This window comes from Falco naumanni, chromosome 1 (genome assembly GCF_017639655.2).
Source record: "Falco naumanni isolate bFalNau1 chromosome 1, bFalNau1.pat, whole genome shotgun sequence".
Classification (NCBI taxonomy): domain Eukaryota; kingdom Metazoa; phylum Chordata; class Aves; order Falconiformes; family Falconidae; genus Falco; species Falco naumanni.
In genome coordinates this window covers 100,438,015-100,452,853 of record NC_054054.1, presented here as the reverse complement: position 1 = coordinate 100,452,853, position 14,839 = coordinate 100,438,015, and the positions used below count along the sequence as shown (strand labels likewise).

Genomic DNA, 14,839 nt, shown 5'->3' with positions numbered 1-14,839 from the left:
CAGCACCCCATATCCATCCAGGTTGGCCTCTTGCCCCTTGCAGCACCCTGTATCTGACCTCTGTGACACCCCAATACCCTTTATCCAGCCAGGTTAGCCTCTGCCAGCCCATGGCATACCCAAAATACTCTGGATTGGTCAGGTGGCCTTCTGCCACCCCACTGAAACCTGATCACACCGCAAAGGACACCCCAAGACCCCCCCACCCAGCCAGGGTTGGTGGCTGGGTGGGTGGGGGTACCCCTATATGTGCTGCTGAGGGGGAGCCCATGCATGCAGCACCCCAGGGCCTTGTGTCCTTGTCCCTGGGGGTGCTGGGGATCCCAGCCGTCGGGGGCACCTTGGGATACCAGGGATGCCAGCGCTGCTGGCAAGTGATGGTGGGTCCAAGGCCAGGCTTGCCGGGGTGCTGCTGGCACTACACTGCCACCACCAGAGGGGGGTCTGGGCTGGCCGAGGGCCCCCAGGTCTGCACGCAGGGGTGCCGGCAGCACATGCATCCGGCAGAGCTGTGCCAGCGGCCCCGGGGTGTGGATGCGCACAGATGCGCGCACACCCCCACACATAAACTCACACCCCCTCTGCCGGCAGGGACACCTGGACACGCAGCCGCGCATGCAGCCAGCCGCACACAGACTGAGGCCAGCGGGCACACGACAGCAATGCGGGTGCACACACAGGCACCTCATGGTGCGCACAAGGCTGCAGATGCACTAGCATGTGCACCCCCAGCTGCATTGCCATGGGTGGCTGCAGGGGCTGTGGGGCAGCAGGGGGGTCCAGGTGGGACTGTGGGGCAGGGGGTAGGGGCAGGGTTATACCATAAGCATGTCTGTGGGGCAATGGGGATACTTCAGGCAGGGGTGTGGGGCAGGGGGGGATACCCCCAGGTATGGATGTGAAGCAGGGGAAGAGGGGGATGCCTCAGGCAGGTGTATGGAGCAGTGGGGAGACCCCTGGGGTAGGGTCTACTGGGGCAGGTATGGGATGAGATGGGGCAGGTGAAGCATCGCAGCCCCTGACCCTGCAATCAGAGCCCACACACTGCGTCTCCACTTTGTTGTCCCAAATTGCCCAAAGTACAGGCTGCACACGGTGCCGCGCTGGCCCGGGGCAGCAGCTGCTGCCTGACTCACGACAGAGGAAGGGGCAAATCACCACGGTTTCGGGGTGCTGGCTGCTGCTGCACGCTTCAGAACACATTCTTGTGGCAAGCAAACTGGCTTGCTGGTGTTTACCGAGAACAGCTGAGCAGGGCCAGGATACCTGTGGGTGTCCTGGGAGCATCCCCATCCCTGCTGCTGTGTCCCCCACCCTGGTGAAGCCCCTCTGCTCCCCACCCCCACCCCACCCCCCAGATGGGAAGGGATGGAGGAGTATCACCCACAGCAGGTCCCCTGGGGTGGGGACGAGATAGGGTGGCCTCATGCAGCCACCAGTGGCATGGGGATTCGTTTGCCCCCCATGAGGTGGTGATCCCAGATGAAGCTCAGACCCAAAGGTCATGGGGGCATGGTCAGTTTGGTGGCCCATGCTGAGGGAAGCACACCTGTGCTGGCGGGGGGTTGGGGGTGGGGAGGTGTCATGCACTGCAGGCATCCCCCCATCCCCACCGTACACCCAGCACCCCGGGGGAGAGCAGGAGGTGACGACAGAAACCACCCCAGGCACCGTGGGGCTGCGTCCCACTCACGTGCGCCCAGCAGCCGGCATGGGGTTTGGGGTGTTCCCCTTCCCCTGCGGTCTCGGGAGTGGGGAGTGACGGTGCGATTCCCCCCCCCGGGCGAGTGGGGCCGGGGCGGTAAGTGCTACCTTGGCTGCTTATATTTCAGGCGCGGGGCTGCTGGCTCTGCCCTGGCCAGGGCACACAGGCAGCCCATTGTTGAAGCCCCTTCGGCGACAGCGGAGAGCAGGTAAGGCGGCTCTGACCATCAATGGTGGCTCTGTCTCCCAGCAGGGCGGGGATGGAGCTGCCGGCAGTGCCGGCGCCCAAACGGCACATGGGGGACAGTGGGGGGCATGGTCCAGTGGGACGTGGCAGGGGGTTGGCAGCTTGCCCAGGGGATTCTGGGCTGCCCGAAATCTCAGTGTGCTCGGAGCATCACCACCCTGACAGCTTCGAATCAGCTTCCCCAGGGCTTTGCCACAGCATCCCGCTTCCTCTGAGCATCGCCTGTGGAGGGAACCCCCATTGTGCCGCTCAAATCCCTTTTCCTGAGCCATTGCCGTCGTCTCCTCCATCCCTTCGAAAAACCCCTTGGCAGCACTTGGGCATAGTTTCCCCATTCAGAGCTGCTTGTTGCTCAGCAAATTGAGCAGGGCTTTTATTTTTGGAGTGACTTCAGGCTGAAGGTCCCTTTTCTGGCAGCAATGTGTGCTGCCCGGCAGCTGCATCCCCCAAGGGACACCACAGCTCCCGGCGCATGGCTCCTCTCTGCTGAGCCGATCAGACTTTGCTTTCCCATAGCAGGAAACAACCTGACTCTGCATATTTGAGCCGGTCGGGGGGGTTTTATGTTGGGCAAGGACGTTTTTTGGGAACATTCAGTCTCTGGACTGCTGGTAACTAATCCCCGGCTGCCGGCAGGGAGAGGCTGCCCCGCTCCGTGCCGGCTGAGTGGAAGGGCTGGTGGCCGTGCCTTGTTTGGTGGATTTGAAGCCGGAGATCCCAGTGGATCACTGCTTGCTGGCAAGTCTCGCCTTCCCTTTTGGGACCTCGAGGTAGACGGGGTGGCAAGTTCACGCACAGGTGCTGGGGGGATAAGGGGCTCCCAGCTCATCGGCATGGGGCTGAGCCAGTGCTCTGTGTGTGTGTGAGGTGGGAATGTCACCTGCATCCCAGGTGGGGAAGACCCCAACCCCCTTTGGCTGAGTATTAGTGCCCTGAGCCCTCTCCCTGCGTCCTTTGCCCTGCACAAAGTCAGGGTGGCACAGCCTCCATCATGTACCTGGTGGTGCCTGGCATCACAGTGACACCAGGTTTAATGTGGTCTCCCTGCTTGGGGATGGCCTCACCGCCCAGCCATAGGGTTGCAACAGGTCCCCATCCCAGTGAAGCAGGGACAATCAGCGGAGAGCATTTTCTCAGACCCAAAGAGCTAGTGGCTGATGTGCTGGAATGGGAGCTCTGCTGTCACTGATGCTGAGAACGTGGATGGAGCAGGGGAAGGAGCTCAAACCCCTCCATCCTGCAAATCTCACTGGATTCAGGGCAGGGCATCTGCACCCGGCTGGGTGCTGCACCAGCACCCTCTGGCTCAGCAGGCATCAGGGATGGGGTTGGTTGTTACTTCTCCACTCGCTGCTGAGCCTGTGTCCATCGGTCCCGCTGGCTGGCAGTGCTGGGGACACTGGGTTGGCTGTGCTGGTCAGGCAAGTGCGTTGCTGGGGGACATGGGGGAGGGCACGGGGCTGTTTCTGGGTGGCAGCGACCAGTTTGAATATATGTCACGTTCTGGCTTTAATTACAGTAATTGGCTGTCAGAGGGCCCTGCTGGCGCCTGCTCTGCCTCCGAGGGGAGGTATGAGTGGCTCAGGCATTTGATGCTCCATTTGCAGAGTTGTCCCTGTCCCCACCTTGCCGTTTGTCCCCAGTCCAGAGGCATGTCCCCACATGCCTGCAGGGACATGGCCTATGCAAGGTGCACACACATGTGGGCATGTGCCTCTCCTCAGCCCCAAATAATTTGGTGGTTACAGCAGCTGGCTGGGAGGTGAAAACCATGCTCAGCCTCAGGCAGAGTCTGGCCCTGACAGGGATGGTTTGGAGCCCCACAGATTAAAGGGAGCCCTTGACCACAAGGCTCTGGCTCCTGGGTGGGCACACTGGTATGTGAGCAATGTGGGCACTCCAGTAGGACAGAGGGACAGACAGAGCATCCCACCATGGCCAGGCACCTGGGTGGCTCCTCTGGCACAGGGCAGGCAGACAAGACCCCGGCTCATCCCCACGGGTCAGGGTCTGCAGCAAGACCTGAGTGTCCCCAAGTGCCTGGGCTCTGCCCTGTCCACTCCTGCCATGCCGGGCACCAGCAGCTGCAGCCCAGCTGCCACTGGCATCCTCATGGCACTGCAGTGCATGGACTGCCTGGCTCATCCCACCCCGTTGGGGCACAATGCCTGGGGACATCCCCACATGGATAGTGGCAGCTCTAGAGCCCATCATACCGAATAGTTAGCATAAGCAATTAGATCGCATTGGTAACGCCAGTGCTCGGGAAAACTAAGATAATGTCAGACACTTTTATCTTTTCCAGAGGCCTGGGATTAAGCTGGAGTGGTGAAACAGTGCAATGTCTGTCTGTCCATCCTTGTGGTCTGTCTGGCCTCGTGCTGCACCTATGTGGGTGCTGAAGAGGCTTTTGGAGAGAGTGGGGAGGGGACATGTAGGGGGGCTGATGGATTAGAGGAGAGGCTAGGCAGCGCCCAAAGCATTGGCATCAATATTGGCATTGATATCGGTATTGTCACAGCCTGGCCAGCAGGTACAGCTGGTTGTGCCAAAATGCTGCCAGCACGAGGTGGCCCTGCCTGCTTCTGGCACCCTGGTCCCCACCAGAGCAGTGGTGGCACTGGGGTACCTCCAGGTCACCTCTGCCCCCTGCAGCTCTGACCCGCCAAACCTGGCTGGCAGCGCAGGCAGCGGGATGCTGGCAGGCCTGGGACTGAGGGCTGCCATGTGAGCACCGACTCGGCAGTTCAGTGCAAGGGCAGGTGGGTTTGGGGGTCTACCCCCGCCTCTCCCCGGGCAGCACCGTCTCTCCTCCGGAGGGAGCCAGCAGCCACTCCAACCGGTTTGTGGGTCTGGGTGGTGACACCTCCTGCCCGAGGCCTGATGAAGGGTTGGGAAGCACTGGCACAGACGCCAAGGAACAAACAAGAGCTGCTTGTGTCCTGCCGGGCATGGAGCCCAGCAGTGGGGCAGGGATGGCATGCTGCTCCCTGGGCACAGGGCCATGTGGGACCAGAGGCTGGACCGCTGCTGGAGGAGCCACCTCATGAGCTGGGGGCAAACTGAGGCACAAAAGTGTGGAGGGACCCCATCCAGGTGCTGGAGCAGGAGGGGTGATGGCAGAGGCATCCCAGTGCCTGGACACCAGCTCTTCCCCTTCAGCATCCCAGGCTGAGCCCCAGCAGCTGCCCTTGGCATGTCCTGCCTGCCCGGTGGGACACACTCCTGCACCTGGGTGGCCTGATCCCAGTTCCCTTCGTCCTTCTCCGTGGGAGCAGCCAGGATATTAAGTGTCATTGCTGCAGGGAGAAATACAAGCGGAGGAATCTTGGGAAACTGGTTTTACCCCTCTGTCTGGTGCTGGCGGCAGTACGGCGGCTGCAGCAGTGCTCCTCCCTCGGCAAAGGCATATAATGCCTGCCATGGTCCCAGCAGCCGGCACTGCGCTGCGGGAGGCGGCCAGGGGTGCAGGCAGCGAGCAATGGCCTCCATGGGACTGCAGGTGCTGGGCATTGCCCTCTCCGTCATCGGCTGGTTGGCCTCCATCCTCTGCTGCGCGCTGCCCATGTGGCGGGAGACGGCCTTTGTTGGCAACAACATCGTCGTGGCCCAGATCATCTGGGAAGGGCTGTGGATGAGCTGCGTGGTGCAGAGCACGGGGCAGATGCAGTGCAAGGTCTACGACTCCCTGCTGGCCCTGCCGCAGGACCTGCAAGCCGCCCGCGCCATGGTGGTGGTGGCCATCATCGTGGCCGTCCTGGGCACCCTGCTCGCTGTCACTGGTGGCAAGTGCACCAACTGCGTGGAGGATGACACCGCCAAAGCCAAGGTCATGATCCTTTCTGGCATCATCTTCATCGTCGCTGGCATCCTCATCCTCATCCCCGTCTCTTGGTCGGCCAACACCATCATCCAGGACTTCTACAACCCGCTGGTCACTGATTCCCAGAAGCGGGACCTGGGGTCATCTCTCTATGTGGGCTGGGCAGCCTCTGCGCTCCTGCTGCTGGGGGGGGGGATCCTCTTCTGCACCTGCCCCCCTCGGGGCGAGAAGCCCTACTCTGCCAAGTTCACGGCTGCTCGCTCGCTGCCAGCCAGCAACTACGTCTAGGAGCCACTGCGCCTGCCTGGAACCCCCAGCCACAGCGGGAGCTGGGAGCTCCCGGGGTGCTGCCGGCCTGCAGACCCCCCGGCTGGGCTGGGGGCTGGCTGGCAGCCGGGGCAGGGAGGGCCAGCAGCTGGGGTGGTGCAAGGGAGGGCAGACAGAGCTGCCTTTGTTCCACGGGGGATTGGAGCTGGTTCTTTAATCTTGGTTGAGACGGGGAACAAGGAGATCCTGTCCTGGCTGCCCCCCTGCCCGGCAGGGGTCCCGCTCCCCTCAGAGCACCCAGCTGTGGCATCTTCTCCAAGACACCACTTGATCCCTGCCCGTCGAGCATCTCCTGGTTCCCGGTATTGGGGTGTGCTCTGTGGTGATGCAGCCCCCAGGGGCCCGTCCCGTGGGTGGCACAGGGCTCTTGCTGGGTAAAGCCCCCCAGAATGCGTCCCTTGGGATGGGTGGTGGTGCTGGTGGGGACAGCAAACCTGTCCCATGCGGTCATGGGGATGCGCTGGCTCTGCAAACCCCGGCAGGGGCTCGAGGGGCAGCAGGGGCTCTCACCTGTCTGTACTCTAAATTTTGAGTTTGACCTACTTTTGGAACTCAGAGCAGCTTTGCAGACGTGCGATTTCTCGCAGCAGCTCCCTGGGGCGGGGGCATCATTATCCTGGGAGTGGGAAGGCAGCAGCTGGGCTGGGAGAACCGGTTGGAGTGGCAGGAGTGGTGCAGGACTGTGCACCCACATGGAGCGGGGCAACACCCAGACCCGACCCCATCCCGTGAGGTGCACACAGCCCCATGGTCCCCTCAGCATCCCCCAAGTGGGTTCCCCGGGTCAGAGGCGGGAGAGGATGGCTCACGGTGCCCCCCTGGCTGTGCTGCCATCCATCCCTTCGTCACAGCCTTCCCTCATTAAATGGCAGCTGCTCAGACCCCACTGTGCTTCGTTTTCTTTACCTTCCCCAACACCGACCTCAGTGCTGGGACAGCCTGGTGCTCTTGTGCTGTGGGGCCCTGTCCCCCTGAGAGCCCCCAAATCCACTCTCCAGACCTTCCGTGATCTCAGCTACCTCCTGACCCCTGCTCCACCCCTGGCATTACCCACCGCTTCCCTCCCTTGGCGGGGTGACAAGGGGTGCCTCCGCGGTACAATGCCTTAGTGATGCCAGTCGCTGTGTCAGGGCTGCCCCACACCTGTTCCAGCGTGATCTTCCCACCCGAGCAGGAAGGTGATGGGCGCTGGCGAGGGCGGGTGGAGGTGCACTGGCCCTGGGGCCACCTGATGGCCCCGGCTGGGAGCACCCCGGGTCTGGCACGGGCAGTGCCAGCTGTTTTGCCTATCTTGCTGCCGGCATGGCAAGCTGTGCTGGGGCACAACCAGTGCTCTGCTGGCTTGGGAACATCCTTCCCTCCTGCCTCAGGGTGCACGGGGATGAGGGGTGATGCCGGCTGCCTGGCACTGGGTGTCTCATCTGGGTCTGAGGGCTTGAGGGTTCCCAGCTCCCTTACTCCTTCACTGGGAGCAGGAATGGTGGAAAATGCTCCTGTGGCCCTGTGGTACCGACAGCCAGGTGTAAATGTGTGCAGGATGCTCTGGCGAGCATCTCTGCTGGGATCCACAAGGCCACTGCTTGTCCCCACTGCAGGTGGTTGTGCGCCCCATTTTGGGTGTCTCTTGTGGTCCAGGTCCCGCTGGCTGGGGAAGGGTGCCTGGGATGGCTTCCTGTCACCCCGACCTCCCAAGAGGCTGGTCTCCCTTTTGTGGGGACAGGGACTTTATTTTTGGCCCAAAGAAGCTCTCATGGACAGGGGGGGCAAAGTCCCAGTGCTAGGTGTCCATCAGGATGCAGAGGGATGAAAGGTGCTGGGGAAGGAGTGAGGACGCAATAGGGGAAAAGAGGCTGGAGAAACCAAAACTGGCACCAGAGGAATGATGGCGAAACCTCCTGCAAGTACTGCAGGGTGTGTTGGGCACAGCCGATACCCTGCTGCCACTCAGGAGTCATAAAAACTCAGCTGGTCCCAGCTGCCAAGCAAGGATGCAAGCACCCATGGGTGTACTCTGCCCCATGGCAGTACAGGGGCTCCGCTCTGTGCAGGGCTGAGCAGCCATTTGGGCTGAGTCAGGGGCCACGGTGGCCTTGTGTGACTCTGCTGGAGCTGTGAGCATGTCCGGGCCACCCCTCCTACAGGGATGACCCTGTGGTAGCCCCTCACCAGGGGTTTGCCCTCTCGGTGCTGCTCCCAGTGCAAAGGAAGAGCGGGTATCGCTGAAACTGCTGAGCACCACAGCCAGGGCCAGAGGTAGACTTGAGCTCTGACCTGTTTCCAGCACCCCAGAGAGGAAATCCTGGGTCCAAAGGGTGCTGCAGCCCGGCTGCCAAGGGCAAAGCAGAACCTGCCCTTGAACAGGGAGCAGATGGTGCCACGGCGAGGGCAGGGGCTGCCTCACCTGCCCGTGTGCCCCGGTGCAATGCTCGTGGCTGAGGAAGCTGAAGTACCAGCAATGGAGCAGGGGATGGGGTGGGTGCTGTGGGGTGGCTGCCTTGGCAGGACACAGTGGGGGGGTGTCTGTGCTTTGGAGCATGCCAGGGTGGGCACAGTGAGCCCCTCACCCTGCTCCCTGAAAGACATACCCTCCCTAATACTTGCCATGCACTTGGACCAGCTGGGATGGGGTGGTGGCAGAGGACTGTCCTGTGCTGTGGTGGCATTGTAGGGGCTATCATGACACACAGGGGCTTCTGCACCTTGGCCTGCCCAGGGCCTGGGTGCTCAGTGCCACGTGTCCCCATACCGACCTGCAGCAAGGCCCCATACCATGCATGTCCCTTATTGACCTGCAGCAATGCCTCATGCCACATGTGTCCCCGTGTTGGTCTGCAGCCGTTCCCACCCGGATGGGGTACAGACACACCCAGCATGAAGTCCACACCCTTCAGAAAGCTTCCTGGCTTGAGACCGTGTCTGTGATGGCTGTGCCCTGTCCCCACAGGTGCTGTTGATGGCGATGATGACAATGCAGCTGGGTGGGCTGATGCTGGCTGTGCTGGGCTGGCTAGGCTCCATCCTCACCTGTGCGCTGCCCATGTGGAAGGTGACGGCCTTCATCGGCTCAAACATCGTGGTGGCCCAGGTCTTCTGGGAAGGGCTGTGGATGAACTGTGTGTATGAAAGCACGGGGCAGATGCAGTGCAAGGTCTACGACTCCCTGCTGGAGCTCACCTCCGACCTGCAAGCGGCTCGTGCCTTGGTGGTCACCTCCATCTTTGTGGCCTTCTTTGCCTTCCTCACTGCCGTCTCGGGTGCAGACTGCACCCGTTGTGTGGATGACAAGAGCACCAAGACCAGGATCTCCATTGTGGCAGGTGCCATCTTTGTCCTGGCCAGCATCATGCTGCTCATCCCTGTCTCCTGGTCTGCTAACAGCATCGTCAGCAACTTCTACAACCCCATGGTGCCCGAGGCCCTCAAGAGAGAGCTGGGGGCTGCCCTCTACATTGGCTGGGCCTCCAGTGCCCTCCAGCTCTTTGGCGGAGGCATCCTGTGCTGCTCAGGACCCCCATCCCAGCAAGACCCCTACCCTAAGAAGTACAGAGCAGTGAAAACCTGCAGCCCGATGAGCTATGCCATGAAGGACTATGTGTGAGCCACTGTGCCTGGGTGCCCACCTGAGGGAGAGCACCACTGTCCCTGTCCTGCTTCACATGCCACCCCCGCTGCCCACACGCTGCCTCATCCTACCTGTCCCCACACTGGCTGCACCCCTAGTACGGTTCTCCCATGTGTGTCCTTCCCTGGTGCACAGGGGCTGTGCTCGCAATGGGCTATAAACATCTCGGTGCCACCAAGGCTGCCTGGGCTCATTTCGAAGTGTTGTGGTGTGAGGGAAGTATGGTGACACGTCCTATGGGTGTTGTGCCCTGCCAGCCTGCTTCCAGCTCTGGGGCTGCTGCCCTGGTGCCTGGCATGTCCCCAGGTCCCCATGAGGATGTGGCAGTAGCCAGCCAGGGCACTCCCTGCATGCCCTCCAGCAGGGAAATGGAGGCAGGGAGAGGGTGCTGAGAGCCAAGAGGGGCATCGGGGGACACAAGGCTCCCAAAGCTCGGTCCTTTGAGCCCTGAGGGATTGGGAGGGGACCCTAGAGAAAGGCCAAATCCCTCTCCCCAGCAGCCCTCCTCTGCCCACCCCAGAGGGTCTGCAGCCCATTGCTCTGGGAACAGCGCACAGCAGGCAGGCAGTGGAGGCAGGGTGTTTATTTGACAGCCATGTGCAGGGATGGGGACAGCCATGACCCTCAGATGCCCAGGGGACAGCGCTGGGGACAAGCAGGGAGAGAGGGGAGCAGGACAGCTCCCCACAATGGATGCAGGGACCCCAAGACCTGGGGGGGGGGGGGGGCAATGCAGAGGGGTGACAAGGGCCATGGGGAGAGCAAGTGTGGGAAATGTGGGATGCCCTGGGTGGAGGACTGGGACAGAGCCACCGCCTCCCGCTGGGGAAGAGCTCCCAAGGGGAAAGAAGCAACCTGTTCCCCAGGGCCACAGGAACAGGATGAGCAGGAACAGGTCTGGGGGAAGAGAAAAGGAAGAAAGGAAATTATTCCAGCAAGAGATTTGGGTAAAAAACTTCCCAAGGGAGCAGTGGAGGAGGAAGAGTGAGGGCAGCACGGCAAGGGGCTTGGGAAACAGGCTGGGCAGGTGATGCTGGGTGGCTCCTGTGTGGGGAGCAGCCACCGGCTCCTGAAGTTCCTTCCAGCCTCATTTCCCACCCATACCATTAACTACTGAGCCATAGGAAAATGAGAGACTTAAGCAGCTGTTGCAGGATGAAAGGCCAATGTGGTGCTTGGAAAGCTTCTCTGTCTGGGTGTCACCTTGGCACAGCTGCTCCTGGTTTGGATGTGGGATTTCCTGCACCTCAGGGTACACTGGGTTAAGTCCTGGGGAGGATGAGGAGGGGCGATCACAGGACATGGCAATGGGGCCCCACCTCCAACAGTCCTCAGGTAAAGACCACAGGGGTCTGGGGTGGGGAAGATGAAGAAGGATCCATGTTTTGACCATGAGGGCTGAGAGGTGGGCATGGCAGTGAGACATCCCAGACAGGATATAGCTCTGAGCAGCCAGCTGGGTCCGTGAGATGTCACGGTGAGGGCCGAGGTGTTGGGGACAGTACCTGAATGTCAGAGCTAGTGGTGGTGCCCCGGAGACCCTAGTGAAAACATCAGACCCTCCCTATGCTGAAGAGCAGGCAAGGTCCCCAGGGCCCAGAACTCAACGGGGGAAGGAGCATGGGGAAGGGCATGGGGATGCTCCCTGAAAACACTGTCACTCCCCAGCAGCTGCCCTGCTCTGGGAGGGGGTCCCTGGCTGGGTTTGACAAGGGGCAAAGTGCTCACTGCCACCCCCGCCAGAGCCGTGTCGCATTCATCCCTCCTCGAGGGGGGGGACAGGGCATTTTCGATAGATGTAGACCACTCCGGAGATGTAGCCGGTGCCCTGGGTGCTCTCCTCCTCGGAGGTGGCCCTCTCCCAGTGCTCCACCTCCTGGGCCAGCACCTTCTGCCAGGCTCCCTGCCTCTCCAGCTTCTCCAGCACTGCCTCCAGCTCCACCTTGTACTGCAGGTTCGAGGGGTTGCTCCTTGTAGTCAGGCAGAGGAAACCTCCTGCCAGGAGAGGGGACGGGTGACATTGGGTGTCCCCCACTGGAAAGGTGGGGATGAGGGGAGGTAGTGAGACCCTGCCAGGAGTCAGTGGGCAGGCCGGGGGCAGGGGCCGGGCAGGCCAGGAGGCCAGTGGGCAGGGGACTGGCAGGATGTCACACCTGAGCACAGGCTGTCATGCATCAGGAGTGCCACCATCACCTCCTGTGACACCTGCTGTGTCCCCCTGCCTGAACCCTGCCAGCAGGCAGGGCCAGGGACTGGGGTGCCATTGCATGTCCCTGCCTGTGCCTGGCAGCAGGGACAAGGCCATGTCCTGGCTGTGCCACAGGGCCAGCGCCCAGCCGAGGACCCACATCCACTGGGACCTGATGACCCTGTCCTGCCACCCCGGGGGGTGCTGGCGGGAGGGGACAGTGGGGACACCGGCTCACCCGGCTTGGTGACACGCAGCAGCTCCGGCAAAACTGCACTCGGCACCTGCCCCTCGCCCAGGGCCCCCACCACCATCACGGCATCGTAGTGCTCTGCGGGGACACGTATGGCATCACCGGGGGGGGAGCCTCCGGGGGGCAGGCGCCCCCCCCCGCCGGTACCGGCCTATTACCTGGGGGCACGGGCAGGGGCTCCTGGCCCAGGACACACCGCTGCAGCTGCCGGTAGAGGCCGGTGCTCCGCGCCTGCTCCAGCATCCCCGCGCTGCCGTCCACGCCGTGCAGGCAGCGGAAGCCGCGGCGGTGGAGCTGCGGGGACAGCCGGAGTGATGGCACCGTTAGCTCCGTTCCCCGCCCCGTCCCGCCCCGCCGCCTCGTACCTCCCGCGCTACCAGCCCAGTGCCACAGGCCACGTCGAGCAGCCGCGCCCCGGCGGGCGGCGCGGGGAAGACGAATGAGAGCGATGCGGCGGCCAGGTGCGGAGCCCGGTACTCCAGCGCCGCCACATCCTGCGGAGACACGGCGATTAGCGGCGCCGGGCAGCGCCCGCGGTGCCCCCGGCGCCCCCGGCCTCGGTACCTGCTCGTAGCGGGCGGCCCAGCCATCGTACTGCCGCAGGCGCTCGGGCAGCGCCGCACCGCCGTGCACCGCCGCCACCCGCTCCCGCACCGCCGCCGGCAGCCACATCCCCGCACCCCCGCCGCTGCCACGGCCGCAGCCCCGCCCCCGCGCCCCATTGGCCCCGCGCTCCCACCCCGGCCCCCCACGCCCCATTGGCTCCGCGCCATGACCACGCCCCCACACTCTATTGGCTCCGCACACTGGCCACTGCTACGCCCCCTGCTCTCTATTGGCTTCGTACAGCCGCCCCGGCCACGCCTCCCCGTCTTCCATTGGCCGCCGGACCCGCCGCGCGGCGCCTCAGTCCCGCTCCCTCAGGGGGGTGGTGCGCCGGGGGCGGCCAAGTGCGCCGGGGGGTGGGGCAGGAGGGGACACAGACACACACAGAGCGGGGGTGGTGACCAAGTTCTTCAGGGCACCGCAGAGTGTCCCGAGGGGCTGGCACCGGGTGCCCCGGAGGGTGACCCCGTGTGCGGTGACACGAGGTGCCCCAGAGCCACCGCTCCCCCGCTGCAGCGTCCCTGCCCCGCCCCGGCGCTGCTGGCGATGGCTGTGTCCGGCGGGCCCGGAGCTCTCAGCCTGCAGCCGCGCCGCCCGGAGTGCGGGGTGGTGCCGTGCGCTCCGCCAGCGCCCCGCCCCGCCACGGCAGCGCCGCCAGCGGGGGGGCACGGGCATTGGCACCGGGCCCTCCATGCCCTGGCGTGCCCGAGAACGGGAGCGGAGCCCGGGGCCGAGGAGGCACGTCTCGCTGCGTCGCGCTGGGGTTTCGCCCCTGGGGAGCGGGACACGGGAGCATCGCTGGGCGCGGGGGGGTGAGGTGCCTCCTCCGGGTCACCCAGCTCTGGGGTGCCGGGCCCGGCTGCTCGGCGCCTGTAACATGCCGTGCCGAGCTGATTAACGGGAGGTGCTCGTTAGCGCTGAGGCAGGGGGACCCGGCCCGGGCTGGCGCGCCCGGCGTGTCCCCGCGGCGCCGGGGGCGGCGGTGCCCGCTGCTGCAGCAGCCCCGGTGTCCGCCGTGCGGGGCGTGGGGCAGGCTCTGCCTCGCGGGGTGCTGTGACCCGTCCCTTGGCTTCTGACATTTCCCCAGAGCGAAGCAGGCAAATCCACCCGCTGATGAACGACGGCAAGGACATGAGGGTGTCCCGCAGGGGCCAGTGGCCACCCCGAGGCCACGCTGGTGGCTCTCGTCCCCTCCTGCTACGCCCGGCAGCTGGCTGGTGCTCCCTCCTGTCCCCGCCTGTCCCCCCGGCGATGGCCGCTTCACCGCCACCGGGCTGCTGCGGGCCGGGGAGGAGCCCCGTAGGGACCTGCCCACGGTCACGCGTGGAGACTGGCGCTGCCCCTGGGGCCGGGCAGTGCTGGCCGGGGGCCTCGAGAGGGAGCCCTCCGCCCGCGCTCGGCCCCGGCCGGCATGGCACTGCCCCGACCCCCGAGGCACCGGCTCCCGCGCTGCCTCCCGGCCAGCAGCGGCCGGGTCACCCCCAGTGACGCCTTCGGAGCGGGGCGTGGCAGAGGGGATGCGTGGGGCTGGGGCGGGCAGCGAGGGGTCGGACCCACGCAAATGGGGATCGTCCCCACTCACGGCCAGAACACACGGGTGGCTCCTGGATGGGGGCTGTGGGGGGCTGCGACCCCTGCGACAGCTCCAGCCACCCTGGGTGGATGCTGTGTCCCCTCCACAGCCGCCGGCATGGGTCCGATCCAGCCCGCTGAGTTCTGCATCTCCCTTCCCAGCACTACGGTGACCGCTGGGCAGCTTTGTGGCCAGGCCTTAATAACGGGTGTCACACTCCGAGCACGGTTCCCACTGCTCATTGAAGCCTGATCTTCATTTACAAGAGAAACCAGAGGCAGGGTGCACTGCCAGCGTCCCCCTGCCCCGGGTGCACTGCCTGCTGGGCTGCAATGGGGTCGTGCCTTCCCCAAGCCTCCACCTGCACTGATCCAGCCCCACATTAGCTGGTGCTTTTCCAAACATCACCTTCCCTGGGCCGGCTCTCTCCGCAGCGCAGCACACAGCTGTGCAAACAGCTTTGCTCCACACCCCACGGCTCAGCAACTTTGGGCTG

At 63.9% G+C, this 14,839-nt stretch overlaps 3 protein-coding genes across 5 annotated transcripts; 2 read left to right on the top strand and 1 right to left on the bottom strand.

The window, feature by feature from the left end:
• The first annotated feature begins 1,759 nt into the window (after window positions 1-1,759).
• Window positions 1,760-9,901, top strand: LOC121096515 (claudin-4-like). 3 transcript variants are annotated; one of them, XM_040612515.1, is made up of 2 exons: window positions 1,760-1,913; window positions 9,046-9,901. In XM_040612515.1, exon 2 carries the CDS (start codon window positions 9,055-9,057, stop codon window positions 9,697-9,699), a length of 645 nt encoding a protein of 214 aa, XP_040468449.1. In that variant the 5' UTR covers window positions 1,760-1,913; window positions 9,046-9,054; the 3' UTR covers window positions 9,700-9,901. The 3 variants fall into 3 exon arrangements, with proteins under 3 accessions (XP_040468449.1, XP_040468446.1, XP_040468456.1); XM_040612512.1 differs by lacking the exon at window positions 1,760-1,913 and adding an exon at window positions 2,381-2,689; XM_040612522.1 differs by lacking the exon at window positions 1,760-1,913 and adding an exon at window positions 6,298-6,403.
• LOC121096534 (claudin-4-like) lies at window positions 5,324-6,074 on the top strand. Its single transcript, XM_040612549.1, has one exon. The coding sequence runs from the start codon at window positions 5,433-5,435 to the stop codon at window positions 6,060-6,062; it is 630 nt and encodes a 209-aa protein (XP_040468483.1). The 5' UTR covers window positions 5,324-5,432; the 3' UTR covers window positions 6,063-6,074.
• A 951-nt stretch (window positions 9,902-10,852) lies between the features above and the next one.
• On the bottom strand, window positions 10,853-12,845 carry METTL27 (methyltransferase like 27). The gene is made up of 5 exons (XM_040612499.1): window positions 12,729-12,845; window positions 12,530-12,658; window positions 12,323-12,458; window positions 12,150-12,242; window positions 10,853-11,718 (listed from the first exon to the last, which is right to left on the bottom strand). The coding sequence occupies exons 1-5, from the start codon at window positions 12,834-12,836 to the stop codon at window positions 11,480-11,482; spliced, it is 705 nt and encodes a 234-aa protein (XP_040468433.1). The 5' UTR covers window positions 12,837-12,845; the 3' UTR covers window positions 10,853-11,479.
• Window positions 12,846-14,839: the final 1,994 nt, after the last annotated feature.

Bases quoted from the DNA above. Each gene is read 5' to 3' on its own strand.
- LOC121096534 (XM_040612549.1), top strand. From the start codon at position 5,433: ATGGCCTCCATGGGACTGCAGGTGCTGGGCATTGCCCTCTCCGTCATC.
- LOC121096515 (XM_040612515.1), top strand. From the start codon at position 9,055: ATGGCGATGATGACAATGCAGCTGGGTGGGCTGATGCTGGCTGTGCTG.
- METTL27 (XM_040612499.1), bottom strand. From the start codon at position 12,836: ATGTGGCTGCCGGCGGCGGTGCGGGAGCGGGTGGCGGCGGTGCACGGC. The intron at 12,459-12,529 runs GTACGAGGCGGC...CTGTCCCCGCAG, and splicing joins CTGGGCTGGTAGCGCGGGAG to CTCCACCGCCGCGGCTTCCG. The intron at 12,243-12,322 runs GTAATAGGCCGG...GTGTCCCCGCAG, and splicing joins GCCCCTGCCCGTGCCCCCAG to AGCACTACGATGCCGTGATG.